Here is a 17,961-nt window from a genome sequence, read left to right as displayed (position 1 = left end):
GGTACCTGCTGCTTTGGCTCTTTTCAGAACCGATTGGACTTCGTTGCCCTTGGCGGTGCTGCAGATGGAGCGTTTGGCAGCGGCGTTCAGCCCGACAGTTCCGTAGTTCCCCTTCACGCCGCACAGGTAAGCAGTGGCAGTACCGGCGCTGTCAGGGACCTGACGATCCACATTATATGTCTGTGGGGAAGAGTCGGCAGTCACTCCGGGGGACAGAGATCACAACTGACGCACGGCGCAGTAAGTTACTTTGTATATGAATCTCTTAGTATCAAGGCTTCCAGTTTGTACTGCTTACGTGACCAATGGGGCAAGAGGAGGACTTATAAGGAGAGGTTATATGGGGTAATAGGCGGAGTTATAGGGAGCGGTTATACATGGGGCAATAGGAGGAGTTATAGGGAGGGGTTATAAGGGGCAATAGGAGTTATAGGGAGCGGTTATATGGGGTAAAAGGAGGCGTTATAGGGAGGGGTTATATGGGGCAATAGGAGGAGTTATAGGGAGGGGTTATATGGGGCAATAGGAGGAGTTATAGGGAGGGGTTATATGGGGCAATAGGAGGAGTTATAGGGAGGGGTTATATAGGGCAATAGGAGGAGTTATAGGGAGGGGTTATATGGGGCAATAGGAGGAGTTATAGGGAGGGGTTATATGGGGCAATAGGAGGAGTTATAGGGAGGGGTTATACATGGGGCAATAGGAGTTATAGGGAGCAGTTATATGGGGTAAAAGGAGGCGTTATAGGGAGCGGTTATATATGGGGCAATAGGAGGAGTTATATGGGGCAATAGGAGGAGTTATAGGGAGCGTATATATGGGGTAAAAGGAGGCGTTATATGGGGCAATAGGAGGAGTTATACGGAGGGGTTATATGGGGCAATAGGAGGAGTTATACGGAGGGGTTATATGGGGCAATAGGAGGAGTTGTAGGGAGAGGTTATATGAGGTAATAGGCGGAGTTATAGGGAGCGGTTATATGGGGTAAAAGGAGGCGTTATAGGGAGCGGTTATATATGGGGCACTAGGAGGAGGTATAGGGAGGGGTTATATGGGGTAATAGGAGGAGTTATAGGGAGCGGTTATATGGGGTAAAGGGAGGCGTTATAGGGAGCTGTTATAGGGGGTAATAGGAGGAGTTATATGGGGCAATAGGAGCTATAGGGAGCGGTTATATGGGGTAAAATGAGGCGTTATAGGGAGGGGTTATATGGGGCAATAGGAGGAGTTATAGGGAGGGGTTATATAGGGGCAATAGCAATTATAGGGAGGGGTTATATGGGGCAATAGGAGTAGTTATAGGGAGGGGTTATATGGGGCAATAGGAGGAGTTATAGGGAGGGGTTATATGGGGCAATAGGAGGAGTTATAGGGAGGGGTTATATGGGGCAATAGGAGGAGTTATAGGGAGGGGTTATATGGGGCAATAGGAGGAGTTATAGGGAGGGGTTATATGGGGAAATAGGAGGAAGAGTTATAGGGGGAGGTTATATGGTTCAACAGGAGGAGTTATGATGTGTATATAATACTAATTAATGAACATAATTCATATTATTTAATCTTAGGAGTTTGCATAAAATATCCTGATAAACAATTGTCTAACAATCTAACATATGTTGCATACGAATGAAAATCACCAACAAGCTGAATGACACAAATCAATCAGCTTGATACATTATCCAAGGGGTGCTCAACTCCCGTCCTCAAGCCCCCCCCCCCTCCACCAACAGGTCAGGTTTTCAGGATGTCCCTGCTTCAGCACAGGTGGCTCAATCAGTCCTTCCTTCAGCGCCTCTTCTGATCCTGGGATATCCTGAATACCTGAGCTGTTGGGGGGAGAGGGGGGAGCGTGGGGACGGGCGTTGAGCCCCCCGCATTAATCTATGTATCTCATATATACCACAGAGGTATAAATGAAAAAGGTCTGTGAAGACACAGAGCAGTTTGGCAGGTAAATGGTTAATATCGCGTGCTGTTATCCTATTCATCTAGACTATGAGATGCAAAAGCTTCCTTATTGTGCAACATTGAACGCAGAGACGTGCTATATCCGATAAGGAAGATTATCTTCTGCATTCCACCCTCTGACTTGTTTACACCGATACAATGCGGGATTCCATCGTTACATTGTGTAACAAAGTATTCCGTCTCTCCCCCTCTCTGTTAGGGCTGTTATACAGTGTGTGCGGCCGTGCCTGTGCGAAGGCGCGTGCATGTGCCGCACACGTTTTGTGTATATACTGCGCGCGACTGTGTGTGTATGTGTATGTGTATGTATATATAGGTGTGTGTTTATGTGTGTGTGTGTGTGTGTGTGTGTGTGTGTGTGTGTGTGTTAAAATAAATAAAACCTGCAATATTTTTTTTAATACGTTGTACAGACACACACACACGCACACACGCGCACGCACTTTCAATTCTCCTCCTCACTTTTAAAGCTTTACACTCTTCTGCCCCTCCTTACATCTCAGCCCTAATTTCTCGCTATGCACCATCCCGACTCTTGCGTTCTTCTCAAGGATGTATTCTCTCTACCCCCTTTGTATATAAAGCCCTCTCCCGCCTTAAACCTTTCTCACTGACTGCCCCGCACCTCTGGAATGCCCTTCCCCTCAGTACCCGACTAGCACCCTCTCTATCCACCTTTAAGACCCACCTTAAGACACACTTGCTTAAAGAAGCATATGAATAGCACTGAGTATATTCTGAACACATGATACATAAAGCTTGGCCCCCTGCAGACGCACTTACCAGAACTCCCTCCTACTGTCTCTGTACGTTCTCCCTACCTACCAATTAGACTGTAAGCTCCTCGGGGCAGGGACTCCTTCCTTAATGTTACTTTTATGTCTGAAGCACTTATTCCCATGACCTGTTATTTATATTATTTGTTATTTATATGATTACAACATGAATTACTGCTGTGAAGCGCTATGTACATTTATGGCGCTATATAAATAAAAGACATACAATACATTTTCAGCGGCGATAGCGGAACGATTGCTTTCTTTTTTTCTTATTTCCCCCTGTCGGCCGGTTCTACTCTTCTTGCCGCGCGCGCGGCGCCATTATAGAAAAGCTGACTGACGTAGCGCGCGCCCAGGACTATAGAACGGGCCTTATACTGATATAACCATCCCTTCCCATCTCACAAAACCACAACTGTATGCGCAGTATCCCTAGGTCATTCTCGGATAAGGCACCTTGGACAGAGCGATGTAAGGAAACTTGTCCATCTCCAGTTGGTTCTCCTCTCCCAGCAGCCCGTCCATCTGCCCACTTAGGATTCTGGTGGCTGTCACAGTGGGGACTCCCATCCCTGGCAGGAGACACAGTAAGATAACAGAGCCACCAAATTAATAAAGGGGATGGATAATCTGATTTGAGGAGGGGCTAGCTAAATTAGATGTGTTTACATTAGAAAAGAGGTGTCTAGCAGGGGATATGATAACGGTATGCAAATATATATTCTTTCAAAATAACTATTCATCCCACGGGCAGTATAAAGGACTCGGGGGCATCCCTTAAGGTTGGAGGAAAAGAGATTTCATCAGCAACAAAGGAAAGGGTTCTTTACAGTAAGGGCAGTTACAGTGTGGGATTCATTACCCATGGAGACTGTGATGGCAGATAAGACATCTTCAAAAAAAAAGGTTGGACATCTTTTTAGAAATTAAAGGTATACAGGGATATACCGAATAAGTAAACATGGGAAGGATGCTGATTCGGGGAGAATGTGCTTGCCATAATTTCCCCCTTATGAGACAGCATTGGATGAGGTTTCCCTGGGGGTTTTGTGTTTGCTTTCCTCTGGTACAAAATACTGTAAATCCAACATAGGATAAATATCGGCCGTCTAAATTTAGCATGAGAAAATCACCACCGCCGGCGGTTTGTTTCCGGTACTTTAGGAGGCTGTGCACGAGTAACGCTACTCTTTGAAAAAGCCCAGAGCGGGTGAAACGCGTAAGAGGTGCGGGGGGGGGGGTGTTACCCCTCCTCTTGTTTTTTTAAAATCCATGCTTTAATAAAGTTATTTCATAGCACAGTCCAGCCTTTGCTATTTTTGTTGCGCGGCCGTGCCCGCTGTCTCACTCTCCTCCTCGGCGGTGGTGATTTTCTCCTGTATCTTCATACAGCGTGGAGCACACAAAACGGGACGAATTAAAGACATATGTGAGTACTTTGTTACTACTATTTTGAAAGTTGGAGCTTCCCCAGGTGCACTGGTTTATGGAGTTGCAGGATTTACGAATGGGGTCTGGGTGGGTATTAGGACTTCCCCCAGACAACCCTTCACAGTCTTGCCAGACCACGTCCCAATTAGGGGTTAATTCAAATCAGCTCCATTTCTTATTACATTTTCCGGATGCAGCAATTTATTATATATGTGGATACAATGCTCTGTAGCACTAGTTAACTCAGGGGACCTCTACCTCAATATTCCTTCTAAATTTAGCATGGGTTGAACTCGATGGTTGTCTTTTCCTCAACCTCATCTACTGTGTAATGACATTACAATGTATTCATGTTACACCCGTACACGTGTGATCAGGGAGTGAAGATTAGTTTGTGACGTCCTTGCACACTCAGCATGACCATCTAATCATCAGGCCTACTTTTGCATCTCCAAAAGAGAACCAGGACGGTACGAGTTTACTCTTTAATCTGGACCCCGTCCCCCTGAACCTTGCCCCAGGTAGATCCCATCTCCCCCTGACCCAAGTAGACCCTGCCCCCCCTGACCCTTGCCCCAGGTAGACCATGTCCCCTCCTGACCCTTGCCCCAGGTAGTTCTTACCATCTCCCAAGAAGAGAATAAGGTTCTTGGCTCTGTGCTCAATGGGCTTCAGTTTTAAGGCTTCTTCAATTCTGGATGACATTTTATTGTTCCAAAACTCTGGCTGACTCTCTTCCACTGGGAACACGAGAAAGGGGATTGTCAGCCCAAACAAAAGGGTGACCTCCAGCCCAAAAATATGTCTACAAGCCCGAGAAGCATAATTTACTAGAGGACAGTGTTACTCTCCGGCATACAGGATCAGTTCCCAAACTTTTTTACATTGTACTCTCCCTGCTAGGAAATCTGTTTCACGAAATCCTAATAAATAAATCTGATCGCTGACTCCTCAGACTATCACTAACAAATCCGTGTGACCGATCCCAGGAAGTATATAGTGTCCTGAGCTCCTGGGGGGGGGTCAATCACTACGGGACCTTCCAAAGTCACACCCCACAATTCTCTGTTGATGCATTGTGGGGAGTGGCTCTGCAAACACCTGCAGTAATTGACAGCTATACCCCCCACGCGGAGCTGCACGCCAAGGGTCTTACCAAGTGTGCAATCCCCAGATGGGCTCAGGAAACCCCCTATTCTGCATGGGAGCCGCCATCACATTTGTTTTGTCGACCTGCTTGGAGACACCTCACAAATCCCTAGGGGTTCCAAAAAAAAACAATTTGGAATGACTGGTTGTATGGGAATCTCGTTAGGGTAGAGTCACACTCAATGGCATGCCGGCTCATGGCTTAGGAATGCTCTTTTCCCACATCAGTGTCATTATATGGCAAATCTTTAGGCAATTGCAATGCAGCGCTGTGTGCGTGGCAGGGAGAAGGTGTGGCCCAGTGGTACAAACACTGTCTTTGATGTGGGATTTTTGGCAAGTCCTTTTGCATTGAATGGTAGACAGTAAGCTCTCTAGGGCAGGGATTCATGTGTTACATTTACCATTAGCCTTAACTACAAATAAATCATTGTTTATTGGCACTATACAAGCAATAAGAGATTAAACTAGAGAATCTCACCTGGAATAGTGGCACAGAAAGCCCTCGAGCAAACACAGAGAAGTAGGGAACCGAGGACCACGAGCCGTCCCATATCTGTGTACCGAGCGGGATCCCACACCTGACACTTCCCTGGGATGGTGCGTTTAGGAGGATTCCTCTTGCAGGAGGCTGACCTTCGCTCTGTGGACACCAGCCCAGAATTAGCACTTGATACCAGAGCAAGATTGTAAAAGTTACGCCCGTGTTGGCATCATCGGGTAACACCCCCCCAGTGGGCAATGAAAATCCAGGAGTCCTCCCAGGGTCTTGATGTATCAACTGGTTTACAGCCCGCATCTTTCACAAGGTTAGAGCATCTTAAAGCCGCATTGGAAAAGACATGTGAATGTAAAAACAATACAGCGTATCACGGTACAACGGATTGAAGCTTCTTCTACTTACAGAACTCACCCCCAAAACATTGGAAAAAGTTGGAGCAAATTTGTTTGAAAAACAAGAATACAATTTTTTTTTAAATGTTCAGTTCCTGACTCCAAATCCATCAAATGAAATGTTCACCAGTTTAGCAAAGGGGTTAAATTGGATCGGATTCTGCACCTTTTAAACTGAACACACACACACACACACACACATATCTACACACTTGCGGGTAGTTATCTCCAATAAGAGGGATGTGTCTAGAAAGGTTTGGTAATGAAAGAAGTCAAACTCTGAGGAAAGAACAAAGTTCTGTCTGCGTCCTTATTGTTTAGCTGATAAAGAGCCCCATGAAATACAAGGTTTGAAATCTAGGGCTGTTGTCAAGCTGACTGAAACTTCATGGAACCAACATACATAATAATAGAAAGGGCGACACTCGCTCATATTTCAGTTTTGGTTCTGAAAAAATATATATATATATATTGGTGTTGGTTTTACCAAAATTTGAATTGTTTGGTTCAGGTTCAGGTTTAGTTCTGAAATTATGGAAAAACTCAAAATAACAAGAAACAGCTAAAATAGGGTAGTAATGCATAAAAAAATGCGTTATTTTTTATAAAACCATACACAATAAAATACAACAATCCAACTCAAAAATGTAATTGACCTGGTTTTCTGGTTTTGATTCTAAAAATGTTAAGGTTTTTTGTTTTGAAATGTAACGTGCGGGTCGGTTTCCGATGTCGCCACATGGTTTCCCCATCTCTAACTCACAAGGAAAGCGCCAGTCAGTTTTGGCTTTGACCAGAAAGATCATAAAATTCATAGTCTGGCCCAGATCATCTCAGAAGGTTCAAGTCGGGAGTCCCCTCAACCACCGGTGTGAAGACGGCAACAAACAGATGTAGTCAAGCTTACCATCTCTGGGGGCCACTGTCACACGACTGCGGTGGTCTCAGCAATGGAGGATTAATGATGTGGGGGTCCCACCCAGAAGCACAGATCCTCTCTCCCCCCCCCCTCAACCCCGCAGACTGTCTATGCCGCTGCTGACTTTTGCTTCATCGACTGCGGTGCCAGACCGGGAGTCTTGCTACATCTGTGAAGTCCACGATCTGTTGGCACTGTACCATGTGCCCCAACTGGCAAGCACTTCTTCATGAAGAAGCGTTCATGATTTGCACATCTGAATATCAATTGTTCAAGGTACTTTGTGAGTTATTTAGTTATTAGTGTCTGCTGGGGTTAATAGGAACTCACCTTAACCCAGGGGGCTCAACTCCAGTACTCAAGGGCCACCAACAGGTCAAGTTTGAAGGATATCCCTGCTTCAGCACAGGTGGCTTAATCAAAGCCCTTGAGAACTGGAGTTGGCCACTCCTGCTCTAGGTGAAGAAATCCTATTGAAATGATTGGTTGTATGGCGGTTCCACAATAGTGCACCACGATCATCAGTTTTGAGGCCCACGAGACCGATAACTACCACGATTGTGCTGCTCGTGTTAGAGTACGGAGAGAGAATAAGGTGGATTTGATATCCATATATTTTCACATTTTGCTTTCATTTCTCCCCAATACTTAAATGTTGTTGGAACAGTATCAGCCTTGTGTGACTTTGTGATCACAGGTACAGTTATAAAGTTTTCCATTTAACAGAAACACTAAAAGGACAGAACACAAAGTGCTAACGAAACCTGCTTATACCTGCAATAAAGACCAGCGGCCGCCTCATGTTCTAACAATTTTATTTAGAAGATTTATTTACACCTTTTGCTCTGATGTGGGAATTTGGACTCATTGGGACTGCAATTTTAAATATAACTTTAAAAATATATTTTAAACCCTTATCTTTGAACTGACCTCGAATTGATAAGTTCATTTATTGAAGAAACACCTCTTTTTAAATACTGGGGCAAAAATTAATTGCGTTATCTTCCAAAATAATAAAAACATTAAAGACATCTCTTCAATTTGTTCTTAGGGCTCTAAGTAATTGCACAGTTTGATTATAATCACTGCCAAGCATCGCCACTGCCCACGCCCCTCATCCCGCTCCCCTCACCCCAACAGTAACCAAACGCCACACATAGTGAGCAGTGAAACCATGCTCGCTGAGTAGCAGACGGCTCCTGATTTTGGTTCGGGGGGACACTCTGTGTAGGGCTCCAGACACCCTGCGTACGCCATGACGTGGGCAATGTAATTCTGCTCGTGGACGCTGTGAAAGAGGTGCGCATAGGGACCTTTCGCCATGATGGCCACATCTTCCCCGCCGTGCGTCTCTGACACAATATGGACGGCCGCCTGCTGCCGGTAATCAACGGACTCTGGGGGAAGAAGGTGGGAAGGGGAGCAGATTACTTGTGCATCGGAAAAAGAGGTTCATCAAAGAATAAAAACAGTCAGACCTGGAGCTCTATGTAGAATAAAGTTATGGTCAATCGTTAAAAAGCAGCACCTCCAGCAAGATCGTCTTGAGTCTCCACACTCAACAAGAACCACGTAACCAAAATACAAGAGCAAGCCGGGCACGAATGGCAAAAGATTTAAAATCGCGTAAAAGTAGACGAGACATATTACCAACGTTTCGGTGGTACAGATGGACCTTCTTCAGTGCTTAAGTCAAGTCCAACTGTAGGACTGAAACTTTGGTAATATGTCTTGTGTACTTTTGTGCGGTTAAATCTTTTGGCATTAGCGCCCAGATTGCTCTTGTATTTTGTTTTGTCAAAGAATAAAATGTCCCGCTGACGATTGCGAGACAAAATGCATCAAAGTCAGCAGAGAAATGCCATTATTTCCAATCTGTGTATATATCATGTAATTCTTTCCCTCTGTATTGTACCGGAAGTCTTTGATACAGAAAATGAAAGCAACCTAAACATTGACACAGGATCTCGGTGCAGAGGTCTTCGTGTAATAATATCGCTCACAGTAGTAACAAAAAGAGGGAGGGGGAGGAGACCTTATATTGGACCAACAAGTAGGTGAAGCTTTCCAACCTCTTGGGGTGCTTCATCGGGTGTGGCAGAGTAGGGGGTATGCCAAATGGCTCTGCCATACCTGATGAAGGACCCGGAGAGCTTGGAAAGGTTGTACCATATCTCCTATTTGCTGGTCCAATAAAAGGTCTCATACCCCTCCTCCCCCTCCCTCCTTTGTTACTATATGGAAGAAAGGACCAGCACGGCGGCACGCCCCTCTTTGCCTCTCTCTCCCAGGGATCCCTACATACGGTAATAATGGCGGTCAGATACTATCTGTTAATAGATATCAGTGTTTGAAGTGTCAAGTTTTTTTTTCTTTTAAGATACATTAATAGTTATTTATTGTAATGAAGAAGAGACCTGTGGGGCCTCAGAGTGAGGGACGTCCTTGTTGAGATATGGAAGTGGTCTTATATTAAAAAGTGCTGGTAATTCCGTTCAATATCACGACAGAGCTGTCACTAGATTAGTGCTGTTGAGAGAGTGTGATCCCTGTTAACCGTCGCTCTGTGCCGCCTCCCAGCTGGCCACTGGTAACGTAGCTCCGTTCATACCTATATCCATATTGGTGATATCCTCCCGTGTCCCATTAACGAGCTTGAAACCTGGTCCATTTCCATATAACAGGCTGGTGTAGGGTTTGGCGTCACTGGACCTCAAGGGAGCCCGACCTGTCAGGAACAGAATGATTATTTGGCCTCCTCAGTGCTGCCCTAGAAGGAGAAGGTGGTGCTGGCTCACGGTACCGCTTGTGGCACGCTTGTGGCACGCATTGTCCAGTCTTTAGACCGCGTGGAGCAGTGGTGCAAACTCCGGAGCAATTTTCTCAAAACTTTTTATACCAGGGGTGGCAAACTCCAGTCCTCAAAGGGCCACCAACAGGTCAGGTTTTCAGGATATCCCTGCTTCAGTGCAGGTGGCTCAATCAACGACTGAGCCACTGATTGAGCAACCTGTGCTGAAGGGATATCCTGAATACCCGGCCCGTTGGTGGCCCTTGAGCACTGGAGTTGGCCACCCCTGTCCCAGAACGTTACTCTGGAACCCCACCGGGTGCCGCTTATTGTATCCCTTCTCCGTGAGAGGCACAGCTCAGTCGCCTTTGCACACTTTCTCACCCAAGATGCTGTTCCCCCGGTCCGTATAGCCCCCGAAGGTGAAGACATGGGAGTGGTCAGCGGTCACCACAGTCAGTGTGTCCGACTCGTCCGTCATCTGCCCGGCTCTGCGGATGGCTTTGTCAAACTCAACAGCCTCGGTCAGCGCATTTTTGGCCTTCCCATCATGGTGTCCGTGATCAATTCTGCCACGTAAATGAGTTATAGGACAATGGCCGAGTCACTGAATGTTATATCACACCCAGCAGCAGAATTACCATTATTAATACAGATCAGTATATAGCCAAATGTGTACTCAGCGCTCTGTAGTACAAGCAACCAGATAACATTACAGACAAGTGAAACCGTGGGTGGGAGCAGTCAGTCTACGCATGGCAGAGGAGTGGCAGTGTATCTCCTTCCCGGAAGAGCGTGCAATGAACATGGCGGGAGGAGTGTGTAAGTGGATTGAAGCTCTGAATGCACAGCAGCGAGGTTAATTGCACCTAATTATGTCACGGTTTGTTAATTTAAGTGGGTTTTTTTTCTTTCTGTGCTGGAAAATGGGAAAAGATTCTGCAAAGACTGGTGAACATTGATGGGAAAAAAGCTTTAGAGATAGTGGGCAGTCAGGAACGAGAGAGACAAGAGGAGCAGAAATGAGACGGCCGTCAAAGCACGATGACCAAGCAATGTGAGGAAATGTTGTGTGTGTGTGTGTGTGTATATATGTGTGTGTGTGTGTGTGTGTGTGTGTGTATATATATATATGTGTGTATATATATATATGTGTGTATATATATATATATATATGTGTGTATATATATGTGTATATATGTATATATGTGTATATATGTGTATATATATATATACATACACAGTGTTCGACAAACCTATACATTTGCTCGCCCCGGGCGAGTGGATTTAACCCCCGGGCGAGTAAATATTGGCCCAAGCAGCACACGTTTGGTACTAGGTGGCGAGTAGATTTTTTTGGTGATTTGTCAACCACTGTATATATATATATATATATATATATATATATATATATATATATATATATATAAAAAAACAACATTACCATTCTCTCGTCCGGTAGAGACAGACTGCACTCGGTTCAGTAATCATGAAAATCTGTATTGGGCATCTGAATAAAAAAGATAAGTCACCCAATCCGACGTTTCGGTCCTGGAATAGGACCTTTCTCAAGGGGGTGCCTTAGGACCTTTCTCCAGGACCGAAACGTCGGATTGGGTGACTTATCTTTTTTATTCAGATGCCCAATACAGTTTTTCATGATTACTGAACCGAGTGCAGTCTTTCTTTACCGGACGAGAGAATGGTAGTCTATATGAACCAGTACATTGAGTGCAAGCTGTGATGTTTGTTTTATGTATATATCTATATATCTATATATCTATATATATATGTGTGTGTGTGTGTGTGTGTGTGTGTGTATGTGTGTGTGTGTGTATATATATGTGTGTGTGTGTGTGTGTGTATATGTGTGTCTGTGTGTATATATATGTGTGTGTGTGTATTTGTGTGTGTGTGTGTGTATATATATGTGTGTGTGTGTATATGTCTGTGTGTATGTGTATGTATGTGTATGCATGTGTGTATGTGTGTGTGTGTATGTGTCTTTATATAGTGCCATCCAGGTACACAGCGCTTTACAATACATGTGACAATATTACACATAATGGGAATAAGCGCTTCAGAACAAATAGGTAAAGGAGTCCTTGCCCGAAGAGCTTGCAGTCTAATTGTTATTGGGTAAATGAATGGCCAGTCATTGTGCATTACTTGTGGGAGGAGCACGACGCACAGAACCATTTAATACTCATCTTCTACAAAGAGGAAGAAGCCCCTGGGATTCTTGCTCAGGATTTGAATGGCTTTCTCAGTCATTTCAGCGATGGACGGGTCGCTGGACGGGTCGCGGCTCAGCTCGTACTTCATGTCTTTGGGCTCAAACAGACCTAAACACCCAATTGAGTTATGCAGCAAACTTGGCTGTGGGTCGCGATACAAGAGGATGCACAAAGTCATAATAAAGAGTCCGTGGGGTGGACACTAAACGGTAATAGTGCTGGGCTTGAATGAATTGGTGCATTTTATAAAATAGATGGAAAGACCATATTTCAAATAGGAGTTCTGTATTCTCTAAAGAAAAAAATGGGACGATAGGACTGTTTGCAAGTTCAGTAGTACTGTGTACTACCCAGTGCCATTAAACCCCACCCAGTTCAACAGTACACAAAGTGCCATACTACTAGTACTACTAATGGGTCAGCTCATGGCATGTATACATTACCCATCAGGTAGTCCGTGGTATGTTCATTCACAGCATCAAAGCCTTGTTTATTCCACACATATTTGGCATTCTGTCAACAGAAGAGGTGTCCAGTGAATACAGTCAGATGGTCTGAGAGGCGAGTCGTTATAGCTGTATCTTGTCCCAGGTACACTAATATACAAAGCCCCATGTTTGTATTTTACACACGTGGTATGGTTAGCACATGACCGGTCACTGCTAGTCTTTGTCACTTGCCCAGTCTGTCACCTTGCTCTGGTAGTTACAGACTCTGGGCAATCAGTCCCCTTTTTGTTTCTGTTTTACAATGTCACTCATGGTAGGAGGGACCCAGTATGGGTCACTGTGATGGGACAATGTTACAAGAATTCGTCAGTCTCCCATTACTTGTCTTGCGCTTAGCCAGATGTGTGTCAGGTTAAGCCCATCTTTCCGGAGAGCTTCACTTGATGAGCTGGTTGGGTACTCTGGGTCTTGGGTCCCCTTTGGGTTCATGTAGGCTCGTCCTCCTCCCAGAATCACCTGAAGGTAAAAGGGGATACCATTGAGAAACTAGAAGTTATGACAAGGGGACTATATGAGCCAGGTTGTTAGAGGGGATACACCACCCTACTCCCCAATGCCCTTCTCAATTACATTAATGTCCGTGTTGTGCACCAGCTGGTATGCGATGTCCTTGCAGCCACTGTTAATAGCATCTTGCGACATCTCATTGTCGGAGTACCACTCCCGGCTGGCGACATGAGCGTAGGCCGCGCCTGGAGAGGCGTGCTGGACCCTGGTGGTGGTCACTATCCCTACAGATTTACCTGCAGAAAGTCATCAAGTCATATGTGACACAAGTAGCAAAGAGCCAGAGTAACCGTGACAAGTTCCCTTCCTGATACAGCGTTCAATCGCTTCCAAGAGAGACTAATACGGTTTGGGTCCGGAATGAACTTTGTCAGTGTGAAAATGCAAATAAGCGAAACATTCACTTCCTGCTTTTGCTGATTAACAGGACCATTCTATTACCCATTCAACGATTGAATCTCTCCCACTGTAGATTAACATAGTGACATAGGGACAGAAGGCCGTCAGATTTATTCCTAACAGGGTGATTGATACACCGACAATTATTCCTAACAGGGTGATTGATACACCGACAATGAGACGATATACATGTGACCAATAGAATCTGTTTTTACCACTACAGGGCGACAGGCCCTATAGCAATTTAAGATTGGCCCTCCGAATGCATGATGTCACAGAGGACCTATCGACCACCGAGTCTGTCCCTCCAATGGGTGGGTGACCGTGTGTTCTCATGTGAAGGGGCAAGAAGGTTTCTTCCAGTGCTGGAAGGTGTCTTGGGTTTACTCACCTGCTGCTTTGGCTCTGTGCAGTATGGATGTCACCTCGTTCCCAAAGGTGCTGTTGCATTTTCCATACTGTGACGCCGCGCTCACGCCCAGCTGGCCAGAGTTGGTCTTCACCCCGCACAGATATGCGGTCCCTGTGCCAGCGCTGTCTGGGACCTGCGCGTCTACATTGTAGGTCTACGGAAACCAATAATGCCAGCAGTCAGTGCTTTAGCGCGCGCGCGCACACACACGCACACACACACACACACAAACAGTGCACTAAAGCAGCCGTTGTCTGTCATGTTACTCACTTTGGAGAGTGCAATATAAGGGAATGAGTCCATCGCCAAAACATTCTCCTCTCCATATCCCCCGGCCAGCTGTCCCTGATAAATACGAGCGGCGGTGACAGTGGTGACACCCATCCCTAAAACAGGAGGAGAGCATTTCGCAGTACTTACTAAAACTCAGTGACAACGGTGAATGCACACCAACGCATGCACTGAGGTTTTGCGTCTCTGCATAAAATGCAGGAAGCTCGTTAATCATCTGCTGTTTGAAGCAGATTAACCAGTTGTTTTGAAGTTAGAGAAAAATGCATTCGTGACCCAGAACAACTCAACGCCAGGGTTTTATTAAACAAGCTGACATTCCATAAATGCTGATCCAATCTTCTGCACCTACAGATCCACTACAATATAAACTACAGGTCCAATCCCTTACAACTACTGATCCAATTATGTAATGATACTGACCTGGTGGGTTTCTGCCCCCACTCCTGCTCTTCTAGGGATTACCTGTCTATCCCACTCACCATCTCCCAGGAACATGATAAGGTTCTTGGCTCGGTGTGTTATTGGTTTCATATTCAGAGCTGCCATCAGGGTCTCCTTGGCCTGCTCATTCCAATACCTGGGGGTCTTCTCAGCCTCTAAAATGGAACGGGAACCCTTTAAAAGTGCTCATCCATTCAAGAACAATTTAGGTAGAGATTCCCAAAACGTCAATATGGATGGTCTGGTGAGAATGGCCATTCAAGTCATTGATATGTTTGGAGAGCACCAATAATGGATTGGCGTCTGTTCCATAAAAAGAAAACGAAGGCTGGTTGGAAGCGTGTATTGTACTCCGTACTGCTTTATATGGTAGCATGGTGATTTTTGTATTGGAGTGTAAGTGTTAATGCACCTTCGGTGGGGGCTGAATGTGTTCGTACTCCTCTAAAACATGACAAATAAGCTCAAGTGCTGTGTTTTTATTTCTATGTAAGTTGATGTTTCCAACAAGTAAGACTGGTCAGATTAGCACCTGTTGAGTGAGACTCGCTACTAATGATAGACTGCCTTCCAATAAGTGAGACTATGCACATTAATATTTGCCATCCAATCAACCAGTGACCACAAATGAATGGGTCTGTCCGGCACTGAAGTTACACAGCGGATGAGTAAATCTTGACTACACGAAGGTTGTATCTTTATTGGTGCGCGAACGTCAAGAGTTATTTTGGTCCCCGTTTCAGAAGTCATTTCATCTCCCGTCTAAGCAGGGGTAGCCAGCTCCAGTCCTCAAAGGCCACCAACAGGTCAGGTTTTCAAAATATCCCTGCTTCAGCACAGGTGGCTCAATCAGTGACAGATTGAGCCACCTGTGCTGAAGCAGGGATATCCTGAAAACCTGACCTGTTGGTGGCCTTGGTCTAATCCAAAGCATATTGCAAGCTCTATGGGAGCCTATGAAGCGAGTGTATGGCACAGCCTGTAAACCCATGCATGGGAAGATATAGAGGGTCCGTTCCTGAGGTTGCAGTGTCAGTGTGACGCATGTGAATGCTCGAGCTTGTAAAGTACTATTTGTATTTTGTCTTTTTCACATGAGGTCATTTCAGAAAAGTACAGAAACTTCTAATTCCAGTTTCCGAGCAACCCAGGCAATAGGCACCAATAATCCCAGCTCAGACATCAACGTCAGACACACATCTGCTCACCTTCCAATGGCCACAGAAACAATGAATGTAAGTAACCCCTATAGCAGCAAATACGGAATTCCATATAGTTTGCACCCAATGTTACCACCGCAGACAGGAATCCTGGTGTTACCTTTCACACATAGAAACTTGGCAGGTCTGTTTCCATCCTCTGACTGATTCCCTACTACCAAAGCTGCACCTTAAAAAATTAAATACCTAACTGAACAAGGAAGAGTTTTTTGCATTACAGATGAATAGATGAATGGAATATACGCGATATGTGGAGTGCGGGGGAGAGAAATAATACAAGACTGGAACCTTCCAATATTGGACGCTTCTTTCTTTGATTAATTTGACACAAACTAACCCAACATTACATAGCTCTATATCAATGTTACCAAACCGTGGTATATGACAGGTTACAGATTGCCAACTGTGGTTCAGGATCACTGACCCCTACACGTGGATGGACTAGCTTGTAACTTGCAAGCCTTATTACATATTGTAACCTCTGTGTGTCTGGCTTCTAACCCACGACCCACCCACAGTGCAAGGTCATTTGATTGAAGTCCAGGAGATTAACCCCAACTCAAACCACATCCCACCTAGCACACCCAGGAACGAAGCCATTTACAGAAATATTGGATAAGTTTGGCACATGCCAAAGAATAGAAACAATAACAATTTTGCACCATTTTGTATTTGACCTCAGGTTTGCCCAAAAAGTGCACAGAACGAACAGTAAACATTTTGGGCTTATACGAAAATCCAACTTTAAATAATAATAAAATGCTAAATAGTCTTGAGGTCCAAGAACCTCTTCAGCGCATTGTGTGCACATTTTTACGGTCCGTGACTTTAGTTTAGGTGTGTACACCGGCTCTGTTCTTATAACACCGTAGTTGCAGGGCACATGGGACCCTTTGCATTACAAGTCCCATACCTTATTAAGTTGCAGTGTGCTGATATTTTGCAGTAGTTTTCCCCCCAGTCTCCCACCCCAATCTCTGACATGCCAGATCCCACAGAGAGAACACATTACAGAGCAGCAGCTGGGGAAGGCGTCACAGAACCACAGCGGAACGTGGCAAACATTTGCAGGTCAATGTCATCATTTTAGTTCAGGTGATTTTATTTCACATGGCTTAAAAAACCCTGCAATGCTCTAATTCCTCCTCCAATACCCAGGCTGGCGTGATAACGGCTTAGAGAAGGGAAAAAGTATTTTGCATTTAGGGAACATTCTCATCATTTTTGTACTAGAGATTTTTTGCTTTCACCCCCTCCCCCTTTTCTCCACATACCACATTGGGGCCCCCACCCAAACAAAATGGGACGTTTTGGCATCGAACCAAGACAGCAATGTACATCTCTAGGGTTTTGGGATATGGGAGATCTCTCTAATGAAGGCCCAGAGGCTGTGGGTTTCCGCTCACCTAGGGAAGGAGGCGCTGCCTCTGCACAGGGTCGGATCGCCATTACCACGATGATCCCAGTCGTAATAATTTGATGGATGCCCTTCATCTTCCTCCGTCCCTTCGCCTGCAGCTCGTTGGGGTTCACACTTCCCTCTCTGCCAGACTATATATACATGACCTGTACATCCCTTCTATTTCACCTTTGGACCTCAAGGTATGCACACAGGTAACTTATAGTAGTAACCCTTTCACTGATACATTTACCAGTGAAGGACGGGTTCAAAGTTCAACCCAAGGCTAAAAATCTCCATGCTGCCGAAATCTCCCCCCTCCGCCCCCTCCAGGCATTCCTCAAACTCCAGTTGCAAAATCCACAAAGTGGTCACATTAACCCTTTAACAGACAGGCTTCTCTGTGGATAAACCTTGGACTGCATGACCTGAGGGCCAATTTTCTATATGGTCAAGTAATCCCACCCCTGTAATGCCTTTGTACCATAACAGACCGTGGCTTTCTGAGAAGGGAACAGATCAGAGCTGCAGAAACAGAAGAGAAACATTTGGCACCACCGAAGAACAGGACACTCCACAAGTTCCAAGAACACAAAGCAGTTAGTTGTGGGA

General features: G+C 45.2%; 2 protein-coding genes across 3 annotated transcripts in view; both read right to left on the bottom strand.

The window, feature by feature from the left end:
* LOC142466153 (intestinal-type alkaline phosphatase-like) overlaps window positions 1–5,981 on the bottom strand; it is a 22,374-nt gene extending 16,393 nt beyond the window's left edge. The window contains exons 1-4 of one of the 2 annotated variants that reach the window (XM_075570971.1): window positions 5,809–5,980; window positions 4,802–4,918; window positions 3,204–3,319; window positions 6–180 (exon numbers count right to left, since the gene is read on the bottom strand). In XM_075570971.1, coding sequence (XP_075427086.1) covers window positions 6–180; window positions 3,204–3,319; window positions 4,802–4,918; window positions 5,809–5,881 — 481 coding nt within the window. In that variant the 5' untranslated portion in view covers window positions 5,882–5,980. Of the gene's footprint in view, window positions 1–5; window positions 181–3,203; window positions 3,320–4,801; window positions 4,919–5,808 lie in introns of both variants that reach the window. The other variant, XM_075570973.1, reaches the window with a different exon arrangement.
* On the bottom strand, window positions 5,897–17,961 carry LOC142466152 (alkaline phosphatase-like). The gene is made up of 12 exons (XM_075570970.1): window positions 17,357–17,961; window positions 14,769–14,885; window positions 14,266–14,381; window positions 13,975–14,149; window positions 13,248–13,420; window positions 12,999–13,133; window positions 12,612–12,681; window positions 12,142–12,276; window positions 10,316–10,507; window positions 9,752–9,868; window positions 8,273–8,537; window positions 5,897–5,970 (listed from the first exon to the last, which is right to left on the bottom strand). The coding sequence occupies exons 1-12, from the start codon at window positions 17,442–17,444 to the stop codon at window positions 5,934–5,936; spliced, it is 1,620 nt and encodes a 539-aa protein (XP_075427085.1). The 5' UTR covers window positions 17,445–17,961; the 3' UTR covers window positions 5,897–5,933.

The sequence above is a fragment of the Ascaphus truei genome, chromosome 14 (assembly GCF_040206685.1).
Source record: "Ascaphus truei isolate aAscTru1 chromosome 14, aAscTru1.hap1, whole genome shotgun sequence".
NCBI lineage: Eukaryota > Metazoa > Chordata > Amphibia > Anura > Ascaphidae > Ascaphus > Ascaphus truei.
The sequence above is the reverse complement of the archived record's forward strand: the minus strand, read 5'-3'. Positions and strand labels throughout refer to the sequence as shown.

Bases quoted from the DNA above. Each gene is read 5' to 3' on its own strand.
- LOC142466152 (XM_075570970.1), bottom strand. From the start codon at position 17,444: ATGAAGGGCATCCATCAAATTATTACGACTGGGATCATCGTGGTAATG. The intron at 14,886-17,356 runs GTGAGCGGAAAC...GTTCCATTTTAG, and splicing joins GGCAGCGCCTCCTTCCCTAG to AGGCTGAGAAGACCCCCAGG. The intron at 9,869-10,315 runs GTGAGAAAGTGT...TGTTCCTGACAG, and splicing joins CCGGGGGAACAGCATCTTGG to GTCGGGCTCCCTTGAGGTCC.